This window comes from Rana temporaria, chromosome 3 (assembly GCF_905171775.1).
Source record: "Rana temporaria chromosome 3, aRanTem1.1, whole genome shotgun sequence".
Classification (NCBI taxonomy): Eukaryota; Metazoa; Chordata; class Amphibia; order Anura; family Ranidae; genus Rana; species Rana temporaria.
Genome location: NC_053491.1, coordinates 214440668 through 214466082, shown reverse-complemented (window position 1 = coordinate 214466082; position 25415 = coordinate 214440668). Strand labels below are relative to the sequence as shown.

General features: G+C 39.6%; 1 protein-coding gene across 1 annotated transcript in view; it reads left to right on the top strand.

The window, feature by feature from the left end:
• Nucleotides 1-25415, top strand: part of LOC120930418 (dynein heavy chain 3, axonemal-like) — a 530045-nt gene that overhangs the window by 169175 nt on the left and 335455 nt on the right. Inside the window, exons 12-14 of the mRNA XM_040341605.1 lie at nucleotides 9718-9889; nucleotides 15876-16009; nucleotides 16103-16274. Of these exons, the coding sequence (XP_040197539.1) occupies nucleotides 9718-9889; nucleotides 15876-16009; nucleotides 16103-16274 (478 nt within the window). The remainder of the gene's footprint in view (nucleotides 1-9717; nucleotides 9890-15875; nucleotides 16010-16102; nucleotides 16275-25415) is intronic.

Here is a 25415-nt window from a genome sequence, read left to right as displayed (position 1 = left end):
TTTGATTTCCTTTATGAACATTATGACATAAAGAAGTTTGTTCACTTCAACAAGAACAAAAGCGCTACTACAATACATATTGGACACTTTTGTTGCTCTCTATTTCTTGTTTTATAGAAACCCACTATAACTTATAAAAACCATCTTTAATTTCTGTTGTTTTTTTAGACTATGCAATTTAAAGTAGCTCTAAATGTAAAGAAATTAGCAATAGAACATTCTAGCACTAGTTGTTACTTACACTAAATAATTGGATTGTAGAACGAGAAGAATATTCAAATAAATATGTCATCATTCAGATGTTCAAGGACAGTGTTTAAATTCTCACTAATAAAAGGGTAATGCAATAAAGAACGATGAGCTGTCACCAGCACTTTGATGTAAAAAAACATACACTTTTACTGATGCAAAGTCACGTTTGTCACACCTACCTAGTGATCCACCTACTGTATAAATGAATGCAACAGCTGACAAGAAACTTCCAGTGCACACCTCTGTCATAGTGATGTAAAAATCCTGTCAAAACACTGGAAATTATAGTCAGGAACCAATTAGTGAAAAAATGCAATATAATGAAATCACAAATACAAAATTTAAAACCAAGATGTCTCTGGCAGCAGTATAGTCTTTGCACAGCAACTCCACATCAGATGTACTGCCAAAGGTCCACCCCTTGGTGAGAGCAAAAGTGGCTCTTTCAAATGTCCAGCACTGACATCCGCTGAAGAAAGCTATGGCTCTTTCAAATATTCAGCTCTAACATTTATTGAAGAATATAACCAGTTGTGGATTGCGCTGACTACTATGTCCGATTTAAATAATAATTTTTTATCGTGCCAAAAAAAAACTATATGCATGTAAATATCCCCTGCTTCGGGAATCCCGACTTTTTAATCAATATATTGTGCCAAACAAATCAAATACAAATATTGTATTGTATTTGATTTGTTTGGCGCAATATATTGATTAAAAAGTAGGCATTGGGAGCACTAGTTGTAGGGATTCCCCACATGAGGCAGGGGATATTTAAACGCATATGCATATACGTTTTTTGGCACGATGAAAAAATATTGTTTAAATCAGACATAGTAGTCAGCGCAATTCACAACTGGTTATATTACATTTATTCCACTCTAGGGTGGCATACATATGATTGCAGCAGACTAAATCAATAGAGATCTCTTTGTTTTCTTTGCACCGGTAGCATTTCTTTTATATATTTATTGAAGAATGTCTAGATGTATTTTGAACATCTGGACATGACGTTCAGAAGGTATGCTTAGTATATATCCTGCATATGCACACAATAAAATATATACATAAGATTGCTGATGTCAAAAATAAATTAATTGATCTCATCACCATAGCCTTAGACAACAGATGAATAACTAAAGATATGGCTAAATATTTATATACACTGAACCTTAAGTGGTCATAATATGACATCCTTAGGTTGAAGTGAAGATATCTGAATGATGCCTGCAGCTGCATTCTAGTGCAATAACTCCTCTGTAACTCTAAACTGGTAACCTGTAAACTTTTTTAAAGCATAGCCTATAGAGATTTTTAAGTATTGAAGTTTGGCGTCATTCCATGAATGTGCACAATTTTGAAGCTTGATATGTGAGGTATCTATTTACTCAGTGTAACATTATCTTTCACAAAAAATGGGCTAATTTTAATGTTTTTTTTTTTGTTTTGTTTTGTTGTTTATTCATAAAAGTGTTTTTTTCCCCGAAAAATAGCGTTTGAAAAATTGCTGCACAAATATCATGTGACATAAAAAATTGCAACAACAGCCATTTTATTCCCTATGGTCTCTGCTGAATTTTTTTTTATATAAAATCATCAATTTTCTGCTAGATAATTACTCAGAACCCCTAAAAATTATAATGTTTAGGGGTTCTGAGTAATGATCTAGAAAAATATTGATGATTTTTAAATGTTGGAGAGAAATGCCAGAATAGGCCTGGGCTGGAAGTGGATATTCAAAGTTTCCACACATCTCGGTCATTTAGGGCCTGCCAAAAGTCCACAAAGAACTGGGAACTAACTCTATTGCCCAGCGTTTTCTTTGATCACACATTACAATTATAAATAAGCTGAAGGTTCAGTCTAAAACATAAGTTCCAACTAAAATGTTTAGGCGTTCGATTGAATGCCTGACCATTTGCCTATCCGGCGCAAGCTGAACATCAGATACAATAGCACAATTACTACCACTATTATACATGACCGCTTCCCATTGTCAATTGTTGTTATGGATGCCGACGGTCCTTAACAACCAGCCCTACTGACTTACATGGCTGGGAATCCCTGGCTATGTAAGCAAAGGAGTTGGATCCCAATGATGTATGTGACCATATATGGTTGGGTCCATATATGGTTAATATAACAGTTGTCATCTGCTACACCTTCCAATCAGCAGGTGACAAGTGTATAAGCAGGAAAGCATTACATTTGTACTTACAATTTGAATGTGTCTCTTTTCAAAGGCGCAAAGAACTACTGGACTCAGTTACATGGTAGATTTCTGCACAAGACACACAGACAATCATATGGTCTCCTCACAAAGAATATTTTTTTTAGCGGAGCATTGTTAAACTTTTTAATATTCTTTTAAAAAAATCTGTATAATGCTATTTATAATTACTGTTATTCATTATAAAACACATTTTCACGCTCCTAAGGCCCCTTTCACACAGGTCCGCCTGTCAGTTTTTTCAGTCGGACCTGAATGGATGCTCTATAAAGTTCTATGGAGCAACGGATGTCAGAGGTGACATGTCCACTGACATCCGATCCGATCCGCTCTACTAAATCCAGATGGATGGAAACCTTATTTTCCATCCGTCTAGCGGATCGGATAAAAACAGGTGGTCCGTTTTCATCCGATCTTCCCATAGAGGAGAGTGGAGATCTGACAGGTCTGTCTCAGTGAGCAGAGATGGATCTGTCATCCGCCAGCTCAGTGGAGATCAGCAGATTGATCCCTGCTGAGCAAGCGGAGTCCATCCAATGGATCCACATGTGTGAAATGGGCCTAGCGTGTAATGTGAGATTTCCTAGCTCACAAAGGTAACTAGCAGCATTTTGAATAGAGATAAATAGATTATGTGTAGCTAAACATTATCTGGTTGCACTAAATGATACCTGGTATGTCATTTAGCCGACGATCAATTGATATTACAAGCAGCGGGAGTGGATGTGCCCCCTCCCGTGACCCTCTAGCCCAAGACCCAAGCTACCCAAGCTACTAGCCAGCATGTCCACCGGCTAGTCGTAAACCCATACAAAGCCGACTTTGATCGGGTCTCCATTATGGTAACCCAGAACCCTGATGACATGACAATGCCATAATTTTTTTTAAATTTTAAGTAATCAAAAACTCAGATCTTGTTTTTTTGGATGCTTTCAAGTGCAAAGGAGGGATTTGGGGTCTTATTGACCTCAGATCCCTCCATAAAGAGTATCTGTCACATGCATATTGCTGTCACAAGGATCTTTTCATTCATTACGACATAATAAAAAGTGATCAAAAGAAGATTTACAGTATGAAAACAAATAATTAAATAATTAAAAAAGAAAATAAATAAAGTGCTCTGTCCCCCTGTGATAGCGCACAAAGGCGAATGCATGCAATCGTCCCACACATGTAAGGTATCACCACAAATGCTGGATCATGGACAGTAATTCTATGACCTCTGTAAATATAAAGTGGTAAACTGTAAAGGATTTTTTTTTTGTAAAATATTTTATTGAGAAAACACCAACATGAAAGACAAGATTACATGCAAAGCAACCTATAAATAGGTGCAAATATGACTGTAAAAAAAACACATAAATGACCAGACAACAAAATGTTTCTATTTTTGCTAAAAGGAAAGTAAAAGAAAAAAGAACAAGGGGAAAATAGGGGGGGGGTGGAAATACAAAGGAAGAGGACATTGTTAGCAACCCGTGGAAGATGACCAGAGAAGAGAAAAGATTAAGATGGAAAACAGAGGTGTTAATGTAGATCATGAGGAGGGAGACCAAGAGGGGACCGCAGGTCTCCGTCCTCTCACAGTGGCCCGAGACAAAAACCTTTGTGTCAGCAGATAACAAATACAAAGAAAAAATTAAACCCAGCGATCTCATCATCCTGTATAAGATGTTAACATAAAGAATTAGACTAAATTGAAAACTATTCATTAAGTCCACATAGTAGGAGGTTACTTATGAAGTTGGTAAAATGATAGATGAAATTGCAGCTGAAGAAAAACGTCCATTTGTTTAGCAGTCCTTTTCCACAAATTTCCACAAATTTTCCACAAATAAGAAGAGACATGACTGTAGGCATTTCTTTTCCGAGGATGTCAGGCATTTGTCGATAAAAGATGACCATTTTTTGTCAAATTTATTGCACAGACGTGTAGGATGAGACCTAGAATCCAGTTTCTCTCGAAAAAGTAGAATCTTGAGATTTCTAATAGCCCCAGATAAGGTCGGGGGGGTGGAAGAAATCCAGTGGAATAATATATTCCTACGGGCAACGAGAAGTGGCAGAAGTGTTAAATGAAAGGAGCCTTGAGGAATCATTTTGAGAGTCGTCGAGGGATTTCCGCTGTGCGGGAGGAAGCCAAACAGCAAAAGCATAGGATATTTGTAAGGTAGGAAACCTGCGAATAAATTGGAGGATCGAGGACCAATAAGCATCAATCTGTGGACAAGATCAGAGATGGTGAAGTAGAGACGTCTTGTGTATTGAACACCGCGGACATGTGGGACCTGTACTAGAGGGATGGCTCATCGAGAATGGGTAGTAGGCTCTATGCATTATTTTAAACTGGGTTTCCCTCCAAGATTCACATGTGGTGATACGATTAGTCAGCTGATAACCTGCAAGGATGTTGTCCAAGTCTGCATGGATTGGCAAGTCTTTCAACCAGGAAGACATTGATGTACTGTGCAATGGTTTCGTAAATTTTCCGTTTAGTGGACGATAAATATCTGAGATGGAGTAGCAATTATCAGAAATAAGCTTATCAATGAACGAAGGTTGAAATCTGATGGCCCTCTTCGGGCAGGTTTTATTGATGAAATCCACGTATTGCATGACACGTAAGAAGTGGTGAGGGGGTAAAAATGCTTTAAGAGCGAAAAGGATTTAAGGGCAATTGCTTCAGTGTAAAAAGAAGAGGCATGTATTAGCCCTTTGTCTCTTCATTTGGAAAAAGGCTCATATTGCATACCGAGAGGGTTGCCATGGATCGGGAGAAATTTGGATACGAAAGGCGATAGGCCCAGCTTTTTCCGGACCTCCCTCCAGGCTACTATCGTATCTCTAAATAGTAAACTCTGTTTGATGTGTCCTAGGATTGATTGTAACGAGCTGTGTAAAAGGGCAGCTAAATTGAAGGGGCCAACCATGTTTGATTCTAGATCAAAGTTGGAATACCTAGAAGACTGTAAGATCCAGTCCAGACCTATTCTCAGTAAACAAGCTAGATTGTAAACTCTGATATTTGGAAGGTTGGTACCGCCCTCGCTCCTCAGAAGAAACAGCTTGGTCAATGCCACTCTCGGTTTGCCCTTTTCCCATATGAAACTTAGAATTGCTTTGTGTAAGATCTGAATATCTTTGTGTTTTAGTAACAATAACGTCTGTAAAGGATATAAAAGGCGGGCAAAACTGACCATTTTGAAAAGTGCACACCTCCTGAAAAGCGACAGCGGCAAGTTGGACGGCATTTCCTATTCACCCACAATTTTTGAAATCAGAGGAGGATAGTTGAGAGAGTAGAGAGAAGAGGGTTCCTTACCAATCCTTATGCCTAAATAGGTAATGCATTTTTCATTAACCACTTAAGGACCCCTTCACGCCGATATACGTCGGCAGAATGGCACGGCTGGGCACATCAACGTACCTGTACGTTGACCTTTAAGCCCAGCCGTGGGGTTGCGCACGCGCATGCGACCCGGTCCAAAGCTCCGTGCGCACGGCCGCAGGACTTGCGGACCCGATCGCCGAGTCCCGCGATCGGTCCCCGGAGCTGAAGAACGGGGAGAGCTGTGTGTAAACACAGCTTCCCCGTTCTTCCCTGTGGTGCCGTCATCGATCGTGTGTTCCCTTATATAAGGAATCACAATCGATTACGTCACACCTACAGCCACACTCCCTTACAGTTAGAAACAGAGATTAGGTCATACATAACCCCATCAGCGCCCCCTTGTGGTTAACTTCCAAACTGCAATTGTCATTTCCACAGTAAACAATGCATTTTAAAGTCCCAAAAATGTGTCAAAATTGTCCGAAGTGTCCGCCATAATGTCGCAGTCACGAAAAAAATCACTGATCGCCGCCATTAGTAGTAAAAAAAAAAATCATAAAATAGCAATAAAACTATCCCCTATTTTTTAAACGCTATAAATTTTGCGCAAACCAACCGATAAACTCTTATTGCGATTTTTTTTACCAAAAATAGGTAGAAGAATACGTATCGGCCTAAACTGAGAAAATTATTTTTTTTTATATATATATTTTTGGGGGATATTTATTATAGCAAAAAGTAAAAAATATAGATTTTTTTTCAAAATTGATGCTCTATTTTTGTTTATAGCGCAAAAAATAAAAACCGAGATGATCAAATACCACCAAAAGAAATCTCTATTTGTGGGAAAAAAAGGACACCAATTTTGTTTGGGAGCCACGTCGCACGACTGCACAATTGTCAGTTAAAGCGGCGCAGTGCCGAATCGCAAAAACTGTCTGGGTTCTTTAGCTGCCTAAAGGTCCGGGTCTTAAGTGGTTAATGCGAAAAGAGGAGGGCGGGAGCCAGGAGTGTGAAGGTTTTGAACTAAGAGGGAGAATTTCGCTCTTGGCAAAATTTATCCTTAGGCCAGAGCACTTACGAAAATAATTAAATATGGATTGGATGGCGGGGATATCAGTTTGGGGGGCGGTGGAAAAAATCTAAATATCATCCGCAAAAAGAGCGACCTTTATAACTTCTTGGTCAAAAGGGATTCCATGTATTGAGGAGGTGGCGTTAAGGTACCTTGATAGGGGTTCGATTTCTAAATTGAAGAGCAGAGGGGACAGGGGGCAACCCTGTCTTATGCCTTTGAACAATCTTATGGGGCTTGATTGTACGCCCGCAGCAAGAAACTGTGGCAGATGGAGCCGAGTATAGATTTTGAATGAAATGAAAGAAAGGGCCTGAAATTTCTATTTTTTTTTTTAAAACTGACATTGTCAAAAGCCTTTTTGGCGGCAAGGGTGATTATAGCTCTATTAACTAATGGATGTTGTTTTGAATATTCTAAGGCGGCTAGGACTTTTCTCAGATTTGAAGCCGCTGATCTGCCCTTAGTGAAACCTGATTGTGCATGATGAATAAGGGAGGGCATGAACTTCGCCAAGCGAAAAGTGTAAAGTGTAAAGGATTTTAAAGCATTGGCTATGGATAGTTTGTGGGAATGCATAATTTTAAAGTGTGGCATGTTTGGTATCTATTTACGCAGCGTGACATCATTTTTTATATTTTACATAAAAATTGCGTTATGTGTTGTATTTTTTTCCACTAAAAAAACAAAAAACAAAATGTACTTCTTCCAAAGAATTGCATTTGAAAAACCACTGCGTGAATACCATGTGACACAAAAAAATGCAAAACCCACCAATTTATTCTCTAGGATATATAATGTTTAGCAAAAAATACTGATCATTACATTACATGTGCCAGAAAATACCTGGTCTTCAAGTAGTTAAAAATAGTATTTTGATGTGCAGGCAAGATCAAACCGTGGTAAAAATCTTTTGCAATGAAAAAAAATGGGCAGATTTCTTACTACTCTTCAGCTTCCTGTCTGTGGCTACCCTCGCCAAAAGCACAACCAAGTTCCTAAAATATTTGAAAAAGTGATACAGGATTAGGATCACATGCAAAGCATGTCAAAGTGTTGGAAGTTACCATGTTTTTCTCCCAGATCTAGATGGGTCAATTTTTTTAATATCTTTCCTGCAATCTTGCACACAGGGTTCAAATCTTTTTTATGTAGATTTTAGTAAGAGTAATGCTGCGTACACACGATGCTGAGTAAGAGTAAGAGTAATGCTGCGTACACACGATCAGGCTTTTGTCTGGCCAAATCCCATCGGAATTCCATAAAAAAAAAATAGAACATGTTCTATATCCAAACTCCAATGGAATTCATCTGAATTTCCAATGAAAAAACTCCAAAGGGGCTACACACGATCGGAAAATCCGATGGAGAAAGTCCACCAGACTAGACTAGACTAGACTAGAATAGATAAGTCTATTGGTATGTTGGTATCAGTCTGTATAATCCTTTATTGGTCACATGCTTTAAAAAAAAAGAGTTTTTCACAGCTTTATGTGTATAGAAAAGAGTGTTTAAGGGAACTTTATTTTCTCACTTTTCCTGCCCCCAATCTACTTTATTATGGTGTTTTACAGGACCTGTAAGTTCTTGGGCCCGTCCCTGAAAGCACCTGCCCAATCCCAAAGGCCTTACAAAATGGTATCAATATGGCTGAGATAACTGCGTGCTTTTAAACTTCTATAGCCGGATTCACAAAGACTTATGCCAACGTATCTACTGATACGGCACGTAAGTCCACGGAATGCGCCGTCGTATCTATGCGCCGTATTCAGCAAACAAGATACGCCTGAATTTTGGCTTCCTACGACCGACGTAAGTCTCCTACGCCGTCGTATCTTGGGTGCATATTTACGCTGGCCGCTAGGGGGGCTTCCATTGATTTACGCATCAAATATGTAAATGAGCGAGATACGCCGATTCACGAACGTACTTACGCCCGTCGCTGTAATCTACGCCGTTTACGTAAGGCATTTTTCCGCCGTAAAGATAAACCACCAAAAAGGAGGCGCATCCCATGCAAAGGTATGGACGTCGGAACAGCCATCATATTTTGCATCGTTTACGTAAGTCGTACGTGAATGGGGCTGGGCGTAGGTTACGTTCACGTCGAAAGCATTGAGTCGTCGTATCTTAGGGAGTATATGCAACGTTATTCTGAGCATGTGCGCACATGCACCGTTCGTTCGGCCCTTCATTTACATGGGGTCACGCTTCATTATAATACATCACGCCCACTATCTGCCTACTTTGAATTAGGCCGGCTTACGCCGGCCCCTTTACGCTACGCTGCCGTAACTTAGGGAGCAAGTGCTTTGTGAATACTGTACTTGCCTCTCTATGTTACGTCAGCGTAGCGCATATGAGCTGCGCTACGTCCGCTCAAAGATACGCCGCTCTACGTGAATCTGGGCCCTAATGTCTATGTTGACAGGCTTTTGTTTTTTACATTTATATAGCATATATTTGGTATATACTGTATATATATATATATATATATATATATATATATATATATAAAATCAAACTTAAAATATAGTAATAGATTTCTAGTATACTATTTTACGTAACTAGGAAAATTTAATTGTATGTAACCAAAGACCCAGATTAAAGCTATAAATTAAGCTACATGTACAGTAGTTGCTGAATCTGAAAACCCTAACCTAATCATTTCCAGTAAATTATCCTGTCAACTGGCTCTTGTACAAAAATACCAGCTGGATAGAAACCTTTGTACGGTAATGCGATTAAGAAGAAAATACCCATGCTGTTACAGAAGTGTTCATAATGCAGTAAGAGTCATTTTCACAACGTATTTGTTAATCATTTAAGGTTGAAGCTGGACCGAGCAGAAAAGCTAATTAATGGACTTGGTGGAGAAAAACAACGATGGAGGAGCATAGCTACACAACTGGGAGATACGTACCAGAACATTGTTGGAGATATGTTGCTAAGTGCTGGTATTGTGGCCTATTTAGGTTCATTTACTTCAGAATTTAGACAGGTATGTAGTTTTAGGATCTGTTCATCCATATTTGGTAGGCTATCATTTCCCAAAAAATATTTAACAACTAATGGCTGCTGTTTTACACAATGTAGACAATTTATTTAGAAAAGTGGAGGTATTTCCCATAGCAACTGATTGTTGTGTAGTTGCTTTTATAGGGCAAATCAAATAACAGTAACTGTTTGCTTTGAGTAAAATAGTTACTATTCTTTCAAACAGTTTTTCCTATTTTAATGAGCCTTATTATACTGAACCCCCATTGTTGGTTCTCAGTTGTCAAACTAACTCTAGATAGCTTTATATAAGGAACTGTAAAAGCATTAATTCTGATATGTTGTTTTGACATGTTTGTTGATTTTCTTATAACAAGTATGAGTGTGTTACAACAAATCATCTATACTTCTATCTATGGCCCATATAGTAAACCAATTGTAGTCCTTTTATATGAATGGTTTAGAAAATGAAAAAAAAAAAAAAAAGATCTCATTCCCTGCAAAGATCATTACCCCTGTCAATACATCCTTTTTGATTAGAGATAGCATTTTCTCATCTTCATGGTAAATAATATTGTATTATGTTTTAAGGAGGTTAGTTTGTTTAATTTACATCAGTACATTTGAATAATTTTTCATATTGTAGCAGTAGCTGTTCTATCTGGAAAGCTTTGATAAAAAACAAAATCATCATGCTTTATCAAGCAGGAAATGAGCTGGCAGTAAACACTAGGCACACAGTTTAAAGATGGAAAAGGAATTATAGTGCGATTGTATATGGACATGGGTTTAAGAACATTTTAAGTGGTTATTGTAGTTTAAATGAATTGTACCTAATTTATTTAGGCTTCACTTTTGTGTAACTTTAAATTTGCAAAATACAAAATACTTTTTCCAAGCACATACATACATACATTCCCACTTCGCTGGATGGTGCTTCCAGTTTGAATTATAATATCCGTATGACATATTTCACTAAATAAAGTGAACCAGAACTCAAAAGATGAAGATTTTTTTTCTATGCTATAGGAAACATGTAGAAATGTTATTTGTGCTTCGAAAGAACCCTGAAAGATTTACAGTTTCTGTTAAATTCCTCCTGAAAAAATAGCTGTGAGCTTTCTGTGCCTAGGGATTCCTGTGCTTACTGTCTTAAAGTGTTACTAAACCCAGGACCCTTTCACTATATATGGTCTCCCATAGTACACAGATAGGGATGAGCTTCGTATTAGAGTCGAACTCATGTTCGGCTCGAACATCGTATGTTCGATCATTCGTCGACATACAAACAAAACGGGTCGTTTCGCGCCAAATTTGAGTTACATTTCACAGACCATAATTCACTGCGGCATCGCTGGCTGATGATTGGCCAAGCATGCACTATGACCCACATGCTTGGCCAATCACAGCGCGCAAAAAACAGAGAGCTATAATTGACCAAAGCCAGGGTGGCTTTGGCCAATTATGGCTCAGGGGGTTTAGTACATGCCCCACACTATAAAAGGCCGCCTGCAGGGCGGCCTTGTGTAGTGTGTTGTGGCAGTTAACAGAGAACAGAGAGAGACAGAGAGAGTGTCATTTTTTGCAAATAGATAAAGCAGGCAGGCAGGCGAGTCAGTTAATGTTACAGTGTGTAGAGGATATATATACATCCCAGGTGTTGTACATATATTTATACACTGTATAGTTTAGCTAGATCAGTTATTCCTAATTTACTGGCAGGCAGGTGATTGTGCTATTTAAAGACATTATCACAGGCATACTATAGACACCCAGCTATATTTTTTTTAATTTAAGCATCATTAAAATCACTGCTCCTGATGCAAGAGCAGTGATTTTAATGATGCTTAAAAAAAAAAAAAAATTCCTTTAAATATTGTACCTGCTGGGTGTCTATAGTATGCCTGTAAAAATGTCTTTGAGAACCCGGGTCTTGCCCGAGGGAACATGTATCAATGGAAAAAAAGTTTTAAAACTGTTGTTTTTTCAGGACCGTACTAGCAAGTACAATATTTAAAGGAATTTTTCGTTTTTTTATTTTTTTTTATTTAAGCATCATTAAAATCACTGCTCCTGAAAAAACTACTGTTTTTAAAACTTTTTTTCCATTGATACATGTTCCCTGGGGCAAGACCCGGGTTCTTAAAGGAACACTAAATGTTCATTTTTTCTTAGATCAATTGATTGCTGTAAGCAAAAGCATTTAAATATAACTTCCCTCGTTTTTCCTTATGCCCTCCAAAATACAGTAATCCAGGTTTGAAAATGCCATTTCCTGTCACTCCTCTTCTTGCTTTCCACCAGCATCTGAGCTGTTTTGCATGGTGGAAAGCAGAATGTGCTCACCCCCTCCCTATGACTAAAGCCCTGCCTGAAGATGCTCTCTTATGCCTCACAGGCATGGAGGCTAAGCCTAATGGGAACTGTAGTTCCTATAAGGCCATGATGTAGCAAGAATGAATGCGCACCGCAAACCAGGAAGTCAGTGAGAATAGTGATTCAGGAGTGCTGGAGGTGAATAAAACAGCTCGATTTCAACAGGTATCTAACTAGTTATAATGCAAAACATTACTTTTTAATTTATCAGCTACTGTCAGACTTTAATTCAAGAGGAAAATATTTTTGTCTTTACAACCCCTTTAACCACTTAAGCCCCGGACCAATATGCTGGCTAAAGACCCAAGGTGTTTTTACAGTTCGGGACTGCGTTGCTTTAACAGACAGTTGCGCGGTCGTGCAACGTGGCTCCCAAACAAAATTGGCGTCCTTTTTTCCCCACAAATAGAGCTTTCTTTTGGTGGTATTTGATCACATCTGCGGTTTTTAGTTTTTGCGCTATAAACAAAAATAGAGCGACAATTTTGAAAAAAATGCAATATTTTTTACTTTTTGCTATAATAAATATCCCCCAAAAACATATATAATTTCTTTTCCTCAGTTTAGGCCGATACGTATTCTTTTACCTATTTTTGGTAAAAAAAATCGCAATAATCGTTTATCGGTTGGTTTGCGCAAAATTTATAGCGTTTACAAAATAGGGGATAGTTTTATTGCATTTTTATTTTTTTATTTTTTTTTACTACTAATGGCGGCGATCAGCGATTTTTTTCGTGGCGGACACTTCGGACAATTTTGACACATTTTTGGGACCATTGTCATTTTCACAGCAAAAAATGCATTTAAATTGCATTCTTTATTGTGAAAATGACAGTTGCAGTTTGGGAGTTAACCACAGGGGGCGCTGTAGGAGTTAGGGTTCACTGTGTGAGTGTTTACAACTGTAGGGGGGTGTGGCTGTAGGTGTGACGTCATCGATCGTGTCTCCCCTATAAAGGGGATGACGCGATCGGTACGCCGCCACAGTGAAGCACGGGGAAGCCGTGTTTACACACGGCTCTCCCCGTTCTTCAGCTCCGGGGACCGATCGCCGCACTCGAGCGGCGATCGGGTTCGCGGGACACGCGGTCCCGGAGCTTCGGACCGGGTCGTGGGAGCGCACCCGCGACCCACGGCTGGGTACAAGTACAGGACGTATATATACGTGCTTGTGCCCAGCCGTGCCATTCTGCCGACGTATATGTGCAGGAGGCGGTCCTTAAGTGGTTAAAGACGTTTTACGACAATAACTTGCATATTAGGCTTTAAAATGAGCACTTTTGAATTCGAACGTTCGAGTCCTATAGACGTCAATGGGGTTCTAAATGTTTGTGCGAACGTTCGGTCCGTTCAAAGGTTCTGGTGCGAACCGAATGGGGGGGGGTGTTCGGCTCATCCCTATACACAGAACATGCAATAGTTTTAGTACATTTTAAGATTGGGGTGATCAGACTTCAGCGGTAGGTGTGTTTTTAGTGAGTACGCCAGTCCAGTATGAATTTTTAAGGGCCTGGTAGCCCACTTTTATTTAAAAGCACAAAAAGTTCACAAATACATCAGTAGCCATCACAGGGGGTTCCACCATTACTGTATCTTGCATACTCAACACTTTAGCCTCTTGGTTTTCATTCTTGCCATCCGGCTGTTTCAGGCCTTTAGCCTAGGCCTTAAGTCTAATCCTCAGAACAAACAGAGTTTTCTAGAGTTAAGTACACACCTAGCTTACTCCTGATCAGCGCCTTGCTGCTTAATCACCAATGACGTCTGCCTCCTGCAGACATACATACTTTGGATGTGCCCATGCAGCCTCTGACTCATTTCAGAGGGATGGGAGTCCACGTGACTCCCAGGAACAGACTTAATTTATGTTGGGTGGGGCCCTGAGCCATAGTCAGGTCAGAACTAAATAGCCAAACACACAGCTGTGCAATCAGTGTGTCTTTCTCTCCAAAATCTGGCGTAAACCAGCAATCTTTAAGGTAGCACAGGGTCCCACCACCACAAAATATAAACTGCTAAATACCTTTTATCATTAGCAGTATATAGCAGTCTTGTGACTTCTATCACTGCCTGGTTAAAGCTTGTAGGGGGAGTTTTCACAAGGCACTGGCTGCCCTATCAGGATGCCGGACCCCTGACCCTCTGTCTGGACAATGCTAATTAGCCCTGTGCTGGTCATATGCACTCTCCCAAGAAACAAAAAATCTCTTTAGAATTAGCAATACACATCAAACTGAGCATGTACAGCCTGACTCCAGCAACTCTGTCTTATCTGGACATGTTTTGGGGCAGTGCAAGAAGGGGAGGATTTGTGAATACAGGATCAAGTAGCCTCTTTACACAATTGAGAGGATTAACCCCTTAAGTTCCTCAGTGAGTATAACAAGCATGCTTTTCTGCATATACAGATTGATTTTACTGTTTGGGTTTAGTAACAGTTTAAGGCTATATTTTTGAAATGTGACATTACTGTCTAACACACCGAGCCTCTGACTACTAGTCTCCTAAGAGTTTAAGTGAGATATGATAATGTCAATGTTATGCTACCCACTGCACTTCTTATTGAAGTCAAAACTCATATTCCACTTTGTTTATTCTGGTAATCTGTGTATTTTGCACTTCTCCTACTGTGAATCTTTCCCCACTAGTCATAAGATATCCAGGTAATAGGGGGGCTCTAAAATTAGAAGTCAAAGCCCTGCCTTTTGCAAAGATGACCATCTCAGTCATTGGAAAAAGACCATCTACAAGCAATCTATAGATAATACTAGTGACTAGTCATTGCCCTCTGCTTGCCTTACAAAGCTTCCACAGTTCAAGAGTCTTCTTAATCTCATAAACCTACCTCGTAAAGGTACATATAGGAGACATTCTAATTGGTTGGCGGCATCACATTAACGGCACCAACCAATCAGAACCACCTAGCCCATCCTGTCAGCGGGGGAGAAGAAGAGAGAAAGCCACAGGGATTTCAAATCCCCAGATTGGTGAAGCGTTGACCCAATGTCTCCTAACGGGTGATCGCCGGCTTCAGGTACAGTGGGACTGGGGGGTGGGGATCCACCTTACAGATTATGTAAATTCAAGAATTCAAGCTTTGAGATTTAAGAATCCTTTTGTCAATTTAACATCAACTTAAGAATGTTGTCTCTCAATTTATATATTTAGCATATAGATTCTAAAAAGCTAAAATATAAAATATAGATTTATGAAGCTGATATATTTTAGGTTGAGAATTCTAGCAGGAATACTGAAACTTTCAACTTCAGGCTTTAGGCAGTACGAGGTAAGGTAAGTTGTAAAACTATTTTTCTCAAGGTGAGAGAATGCAAATGGACCAAGAAGACTAACTGGACAAATGTACACAGACCAAGAACATATTCAGCTTTAGCTACAAGGAATAATGAAGTACCAGGAGGCAGTTTATTTGTGTCTGTTTATTAATCATATATATATAATTTACTTGTGGCTTAAACGGACCAGTTTAGAAAAAGAAAGAAAGTCTAAAAAAATACACATGCAGGAAAAAACACTAGAAAAACTCAGTCTAATCATTATTCATCAAAATCATGTTTTCCTGTTACTAAATAGTATTCATTTCTTTTTGCCTTAAGGAAATATTAAAAAAATGGTTCAAATTGTGTAGAGACAAACACATTCCTGTCTCTGATGAATTTGCACTCTCAAGCACCTTAGGAGATCCTGTGAAAATAATGGAATGGCAATTTCATGGGCTGCCAAAAGACAAGTATGTCAGCTATTTTGTTGTACAACAAATTTTGGGTAAAGACAGGATAAATATGAAAAAAGAGGAATGTGTATTAACTAACATCTGTCTCAGTTTTTCCATAGAAAATGCCATTATTGTGACATCAGCTCAGCGATGGCCTCTTATGATTGACCCTCAAGGCCAGGCAAACAAATGGATTAAAAACATGGAAAAAATCAATAAAGTCCAAATCTGTAAAGCAACAGACACAGACTATCTTCGAACTGTTGGTAACAGTATACAGGTACTGAGAATGTAAATGATTTTTCCTTGCTTAAAGCCTGAATATCCGTGAGCAGATTAAAAGACTGAAAGCTGAAGAGCATAGAGAAAGTGTAGTTAATTCTTTACACGTTACAGTGTTTAAGTTATAATTACCTTGTTAGTCTCTGTCATCTTGTCGAGCTCTTTATTATGATTTATGACCCCAAGGCACCTGTTCACCACTCATTGCATGGCTTTCTGCCTATTCAGATAATTCTTAAAATTTTATGAACAATTGGCTGTACGAACGGTACAGCACTGGCCTGTTTGTCATGTTTTGAAATTAAATCAGTTTCTGCCTTACTGCTTTGCACTGTAATATTAGGTATTCTTTGAATATCTATTTTAATTAATCATATTTTCTGTATTATTATCCTTATAATGAAAATGTAACACAGGGAACAACAAAATAACATATAACTGATGTGACCATTTTAATCATCTAATTTTAATGGGAGTGCTTTTTTGATTTTCTACCCATAAATAATATCACAAAATGTGGTGTGTCTTTTGCATTATGATATTTTAAAAATGTTTCTGCACCAAACATTAGTAGGTGCATTAGACTTAAGTGTGGCTGAAACATGTCCAAGTGCTAAAGTGCTAAACACTGGTAATTTATACAGATGATTATTCATTTAAACCCTCAGTTACATGGTACACTTTAAACTATTCTAGATATACACCTATATTTTTCTGCTTATTTGTATGTTTAATCATTTTCATTTGTTTTAGTATTTGGTATGTGGTTTTCAGTATTTTAGTATTTGGTATGTGGATTGAGACAATCACTAGCCCCTTTAGGCTGCTCAACCTCAGCTAACCCTGATTTATACAGTATAAACCTAATACTGTGCTGTGTGATAGTTGAGTATACCATAAACTGAATGACTAAACAGTATCATTGGGTTTGGTCACATACACAAATGTGGAATGTTGTGAGCAACATAAAATGTAAAGTGGTTGTAAAGGCAATTTTTTTTTATCTTAATGCATTCTATGCACTAAGATAAAAAAACATTATGTGTGCAGCAGCCTCCCTCAACCCCCCCAATACTGACCTAAGCCCCATCTCTATCCAGCGATGTGCTCAAGTGGCTCGCCCATCCAGGACTCAATGTGGTTGTAATATGTTATTTATGTAAGCACAAATTTTACTTTTAAAAAATGGATGCTTTTTAAACACACTACACTACTGGAGGCATTGGCCCGGATTCATATACATCGGCGCATATTTATGCCGCCGTAGCGTATAGTACAGACCAAAAGTTTGGACACACCTTCTCATTTAAAGAGTTTTCTTTATTTTCATGACTATGAAAATTGTAGATTCACACTGAAGGCATCAAAACTATGAATTAACACATCTGGAATTATACATAACAAAAAAGTGTGAAACAACTGAAAATATATTTCATATTCTAGGTTCTTCAAAGTAGCCACCTTTTGCAGCAGACACATCTCTAGAACTGTTAAGAGGAGACTGTGTGAATCAGGCCTTCATGGTAGAATATCTGCTAGAAAACCACTGCTAAAGAAAGGCAACAAGCAGAAGAGACTTGTTTGGGCTGGACTTATGACTTACGCAAACCGCGTATATTATGCGCCGGGCGGAAGTACGTTCGTGAATCAGCGTATCTCCCTCATTTGCATATGTGCTTAGAAAATCAATGGGAGCGGCAAATGCGCCCAGCGTAAATATGCGCCCACGAAACGACGGCGTAGGCAAGTTACGTCGGTCATAGGAAGCCTATTTTTAGGCGTATCTTAGTATGTGGGTCGGCGCATAGATAGGACGGCGCACATTTGTACTTACGTCGGCGTATCTTAAGATACGTTGGCACAAGTGCTTTGTGAATCCGGGCCATTATGTTTATTCTATTCTAACATATGGATGAATGAGGCTAACTAAACTTTGGAAGAAGCTAAGACCCTCTAGCCAAGTACCCAACAGTAAGATAAAAGATGAAGCTTCCTTACGGAAGGATAACCAGACCATATAACTGGAACCCTATTTTACGGCTCTTGTTATATGGGAGTGAGGTAAGAGTTCTGTGCGCACTGAGGTGATTGGTGGAAGCACACAGTTTTATTCCCCACATTTAAAGGAGAACAGATCACAGAAGTGGATTATTTATTTAACTGCACTGGGACATTATTTCTTAGCTATTATTAGTTATTTGCCATTATTGATGCACTTGAGATGAATGACATATGTATTTATTTATGTTTGATCTGTACATTTGTAATTTTCCCTTCAAAAAGCTTGCAAAATGGGCATACTTAATTTTCCATCGAAAATGGATTTGACTCAAAGGGGACTGGCTTATTCCAACTAGAGGGGATTGGGAATGATCCAATCCTGCAGAGATTAGCTACATTAGAATATATAGAATAGAAAGGCCCACCAATCAGGATAGCCCCATGCAAGCCAATGTAGGAGAGGTCCAGATACTTTGAGGGAGAAGTAAAGAGAAGTTTTGGAACACCAGATACCAGAATGGGGCCCTCACGCACTGTTTAATGGTAATTGAACAGTGCATGAGGGCCCAATTTTTTTATGTCTTTTCTTTCTTACTATCCGTATAAAGTACTATGTTAGAGCTTGCTTAATAATATTTCTTTGTTTGTAACCAAATGGATTGCTGGTTGTCAGATTTAGACATTTTTACTCTTTACCAATAAATGTCTGTTGTTGTGTAGAAGCTTTCACTCACGGTCAATAACTCTAATTTTTCAAATCTTTTTTTTGCAAAATCTTTTTTTATTGAAGTTTACATTGGCATACAAGACTAGCCCATGCAGGGGCCGAACATTTGCCCATGCAAGGGCAGTTCCTCTGTTGCGACAACATGCCAAAACAGGGCACAACACACATCTTAAACATCCTAACTTAACTTATACTATAACCCCAATGTTGGGAGAGGGTCATTTCAGGATAATCTGTGATCAAATTGTTACCGACAGGAGAGTGCAGCATGAGAATAGTTGGGTCAATAAACTAACAAACTGCAGACATATTGTCAATCTAGGCATTAGCTACTGCATCAGTTGCCGTGGTGTTATAATCTAGCCAACAGTTCCATACCTTCTCAAATTTTTGTGGACATCCCCTGCCCGAGTAGGTGACCCTATACAGGGGCAAACTGGCAATTACTAGGCTTTTCCAGAATCTGACAGAAGGGGGGAGACGATTGTTTCCAGGTCATCGAAATGGCCTTACAAGCATAATATAGTAACAGGGATATGAGTGCCTTCCTGGTTCTAATTATTGACATTTGTTTCACCAGCCCCAACAGACAATATTTAGGATCATAGGGAACATGAGTCTTAGTGACCTTAGCAATCACCTGGAGAACTTCTTTCCAATAAAGTTTGATTGCCGGAGAGACCCAAAAAATGTGGAAAAAGTCACCCGGTTGATAGGAGCAACGCCAGCATGCCAGAGAATGTGCCAGCGACATCTGGTGCAACCTGTGAGGTGTGTAGTGAGCTCTATGCACAATTTTGTATTGTATTAATTTGTCCCTTGCTGAGACCAGAGGGGAGAAGGGAAAGTCCCAAATCTCCCTCCAGTCATCCTCATCCAGCCCCGGTATATCCCCCACCCATTTCCTGTGGAGGGAGGACAGCTCGGGGCCGACAGCAACCAGCAGGGATCCATAGAGCTGAGACGTGGGCTTCTCCATGTCCCTTACCCGGAGGGTGGATTCGAGCTCAGAGTATACCAATTCAACTGGTTGGCCCAAAAAATTACATCTGTAGGCATGAGCAATTTGAAGATACCTATAATGGGACTGTGCAGGTACATTAAATTTGGTGCGTAAAATGTAAAAGGGAGTGAGCTCTCTGTTGATGATAACATGTTCAAGGGTCAGTATTTTGTATTTGGCCCAGGCCTGCGGGTCCGGGATGGTATGTAACTGCGATAGGTTAGGATTCAGCCACAGGGGGGTGTGAGGAGACCAAGAGTTTGGCTGGGGTTCCCTCAGTGGTACGCATTGAAGGGGTGAGCTGGTGAGGCGTTTTAGGCCCCCTGAATAGCAACCCCCTCAATGCCTCCAGAGAACCCATGTCCGCCTCCAACACAGTCGCAGAGTAGGTCAGGTCTGGCTGCAGCCACCAATGGGCGGTCACAAGCTACAGTAAGTGGCCAAGTTATACTTGTGGAAATCAGGGAGAGCCAAGCCCTCGCTGTCCACAGGCCTGGTCAAAGTGGTATATTTGAATCTAGGTGGCTTGGACCCCCAAATAAAGGAAAGGAAGAGTTGCCTGAGAGAATAAAAGAAAACTTTAGTCGCACAAAGTCCCCACTCTCTCTTGAAACAACTACACCTAAATAAGTGAACTGTTCAACCCATTGAAGTGGGAGAGAGGAGGGTGAGGAGAACCTGGCCCCCGCATCCACTGGGAACAACTGAGACTTGTGCCAGTTCACTCTTAAACCCATGAAGGCGGAGAAGGCATCCATGATATCCAGTACACCCCGCAGAGAGTCACCAGCGTCATTCAAAAAGAGCAGCAGATCATCCGCATAGAGAGCCACTCTCTCCTCCAGCCAGCCCACCCTAAGACCTCATTTATCAAATCTTATTATAGTGCTATTAAACCTCAAAAATATTAAGATTTTGGTCAACAGTGCCAAGGTATTAGTTAAATTAGTTTGGTGTTCACCCTAATCTTTGACTGGATATAGGTCTGAAAATGACAGCAAGGACAGGAGCAATGCAAACCTGTGTCTACGTTCATGTCTACTTCCATTTCACAGTTAAATATAAAAATGTCCTGACAATATTTGTATGTAAAACTATTTATTTTTTGCTTATAGATTTTATAAGAATAAACAATTAACATGAGTCACTATAAGAAAACTGTTCGGTGTTTGAGGCTTCCTAAATAAAGTCAGTTACATTTTTCTCCAATATTTTTTTTCATCATCATAACATTGTCGTATTGTATCTTGAAGTACAATGTAGTCTAAAGTTAAAAAAGAAACTGAGGAGAGTTCACATAGACTGGGCTAAAGTGAAAGTCTGCTCATTGTGCAGTCTCTTTTATGTAGGTGGAATTGTTATTTCTACATGGTTGAGCAAGACTGCCTTGAGGTTTTTAGAAATAAAAAAACTCTCAAGAAAGACCCTCCAGAGCAGGAAATCTGTCTGTTTCATCCCATGGGGTCAGTTGGCACAGAGTGAGACTGACACAGTTTTTATTTTCCTTTCAAGTCCGTTTCACTTCACCAAGAAGCAAAACAGGCGAATCTCAGCCTTGTGGGGGTTTTGTTAACAGTTTTACACTGAAAATGCAAACCATCCATTGTAGATTAGTAGCTTAATTTTAACAGTTGGATGTTTTTGCTAAGATCCCAGCTGTACGTCAAGATGTTTGCCAACTACAGAGTAATACATGACTGAAAGTAAATATAGTTTGTGCTTTGGATTAAGGGATGCAAAGATATTGAACTTCTCACTAAATGTGTGTGCTTTTGAAACATAGTTTTCTAGCTGGGTGTATAATTGCATTAAAGCAATACGTATACCAAAGTATTAGTATTGTAGCATATGGCTCATTCAAACTATCCGCAGAATGTTTCCCCTTTTTGCGATTTATTGCTCCCTTTCTGCAGTGTAGATAGTGTTGAACTGTAAAGTACCCAGAGTACATGGGGAGTGGTGGCCATTTTTGGAGTAGACCAAGTATTGAAAAATTATGACTTTTTATTGAAGTATCTGTTAGCTGAAAACCTGGGACTTGGGCACACCCACTGGATGGAGGAGAGAGAGAGAGCTGAGATGAAGGGAGAGCATGTGGATAAATGGAGCTGCCTAAGCATCTGGAGTGGCCTTTAGCCACGTGTGAATGTTTACACTGTTAAACCTTGGGATTAGAAGGGACATCACTGCCTGAAAAACTGTTTTAAAGCAGTGTTGGCCCTGGCACCTGACAGTAGAGTTTTCAGGTTGGATACCAAAGTGGATCAGACCACCTTCCACACGTATGCATTGTTGGAGTGGGGGAGAGGCATCCCAGCCTGTTTTCAGGGAACCAGTCTACAGTTGATAAGCAATGTTGACGCTTGCTAAGTTCAAACCAGAATGACAACTAACAATCCTGAGCATACAAGTCAGACAGCATTGACAAAAAGAATCCCTGCACCAACACCCATAGCCAAATTCATTGCAGCCCTGGACCATGAGCAGCCCTTCTAACTCTGGGTCTGGTTACCAGTGATTGAGACTCTTCTCAGGAATTCAGTCAGTGGTTTCTGGTGAAGAGTTTTTTTTTTTTTTTTAATTGATGTGATGCAGCAGGCTAAACAGCATTGGATAAGTCAGACATTCTGGAGACCCAGAAAAAGCAAAGGCTTATTGAAAGCTTAGGATTCAACTCCAGAATATTAGCAACCCCCCTATATTCCTCCCTTCACTAACCAACTGCTGGTATTCAAAACAAATCTATCCTAATGCCCATTTTACTTACCTGAAGCCATGGTCACAAGAAGGTACCCAGGGCAACTTGGGTTAAAAAGGAAGCTGTGACATTTCGAATTAAAGAATTTGTTGAATTTCGGCGAAAAACGAATTTGGAACTAAACAAATGTCTAATCAGAACTGAGAGATTCACATATGATCGGTGTCTCCCAGTTAAGTTTGTGTTTGAATCCCATCAGACAACCAGGATTCTTCAATACACTTGCCATAATGTGTCTTTTGCCCCTCAGCTCCATCAAGAAATATTTAATGTTGGGGATGATTACAAACATGGTATGGTGACTCCTAAGATCCCTCATCTCAGAATGTGATTCAGCATTGAAGGATGTGAACCCCATGCTGCGATCGGTGTACCAACATTTGGTAAGAAAGCAGAAGGTCCCAGCTGAGTGTGAAGGGTAGAGAAAAAGTCCTGCAGCTAGGAGAAGTGACTTGTCTCTGTGGTTTAGTCCAATTAAGCTGGGACAAACTGGCCCTTTACATTATCCTTGAAACTGATCCAAAGGGCAAGAAGGACTCTGAAATAGAGCTAATCTCCAAATTAGTCTGATGAAAGTATTGTTACAGGCCTGAGGGAGAATCCCACTGACGTCCCTAAGTTGTTACAGGGCCAAATGCTGATGGGGCAGGTGAAAGTAGCCACCCCCATCTCACCATCTGTTTTGGTGGGGTGTAGCCAAAGGAGTGATTCCAGTAAAGCAGTTCTACCCAATGAATACCCCAATCTGGGGTACATTATGGAGTAGACTAAAGAGGTCACCCGTTATCTAAAAACCTGGAACTTGGGCCCACCCATTGGACAAAGGGGGAGAGTGGAGAGCCTTCTCTAACTAGTATTTCCCACCCTTCACCTCCACACCTAACACCTGATCTCTTTGCCAGGCTGCAGGAGATATATTAAAGCCACTGTTAGGCATATATGAATGCACTGTGAATGGCTATTCAAACTCCATTTAAAAAACATTGGTCTAGCATTTCCTATGTTTCTTCTAAAGTGGTGTTCCAGAAGATGGATGGGTCCATCAGATTGTGCATCAACTATCACACCTTCAAACAGAGAATTGTTCCTGATCAGTACACCACTTAACTAATAGAAGATGCACTACAGTGCCTGCCTGGGGTCAAGTGGTTCAGGGTGTTGGACTTGAGGAATAGGCACCATCAGATTTATATGCCCCCCCCCAAGATAGAGAGAATATTGCGTTCATCTGCCTGTTGGTTTCTATGAGTTCAGCAGGAAAGCCTAACTGGAGGGCTTTGTTTTTTTAAGCTCTGACAGTGGGACAGTGGACAGTGGGATACATGAACCTGACTGAGGTGTTGTACCTAGATGACCTGATAGTACTCTTCGAGTATATTCCTGAAATCTAACAATGATTAATGAAAAATTAAACATCTTCACAAATAAGGGCTGAAGCCTGTCATATCCTCGGAGGAAGTGGCAACTGATCCTAAGAAGCTGGAAGCCATCGACTCTTAGCCAAAACCCTGAAATATTACCAAACTGATGTCAGTTTTTGGATTTTGTTCCTATTATAGGTTGTTCATGGAGGGGTTTGTTAACATAGTCCAACCATTCTTTGAGCTCCTGAAGACAGAAGAAGATAAAGATGACTCAATGACTGCTGACTGGGCCTGTCAAGCCAGTGGGGCTAAAAAGTCCATACAAGAGGAGTAGTCTGGCCAGTGTTAGCTGGCCTTTTTGCAGATAAAGCATGAGTTTGACCCATATCCCTGACCATACCCCTGACCCAGATTAGCCCTAAAAAATATAGAAGCCAGCAGAGGACTGTTGGGATGTTACAATGTATATCAAGAACACAGACAGACATCTGAGATGGGGCCTCATTCCTGCTGAGAAGAATTACCCCACCCGCAAGCTAAAGTTTCTGGGCCTAAAGTGGATGTAGTAGATGTATTGAAATACGTTATAGTGCACAGTTAGAGGACAATCAGATACAAGCTATCTCATAATTATACTTGCTACTGCCAAGCTAGATGCCACAGGACATTGATGGTTAGCTGCAATGTCCTTTATATAACTTCAGTTTGAAGTTGAGTCAAAAACGCTGTACTGTAATTTGACTAATGTAAGCGATAAAGGCTTACCTACACTAATCAAGAACAATTTGGGGAAAAACTAAGCAGAAGACCCCTTATGTCATCTATCTCTGAATGATCTGGAGAGCTGTCATCTGGACCTTTAGCTAACTCTCTGAAGGAGGTCAATTTGCTTCATAGTTAGAGTTAGATCAGTTACAGCTTCATGCCTGGTTGGTCTACTGAAGGTTTGCCTTGAATGATCCTGAAGACAGTTGGCATTAGACATGTGCATTTAGTTTAGTTACGAATTCAAATTCGGACACATTTTTAATTATTCGGAAATTCGTATGCATCCGAATTTCCGAATTACAAAATTAACGAATTTAAACAAATTTGAAAAAACGCGAACGAAATTCGAATTTGAATCGAATTTGAAAACAAATTCAAATCGAATTTTAAAAAATAGAAATCGAAAAACAATAGAATCAAAAAGAATAGAACAGAAGTTAATAGAATGTAATAAAATAGAACATGACAGTCTTCTGAAATTCGAATAGTATAAATTTGAATTCTAGAATAGATTGGAA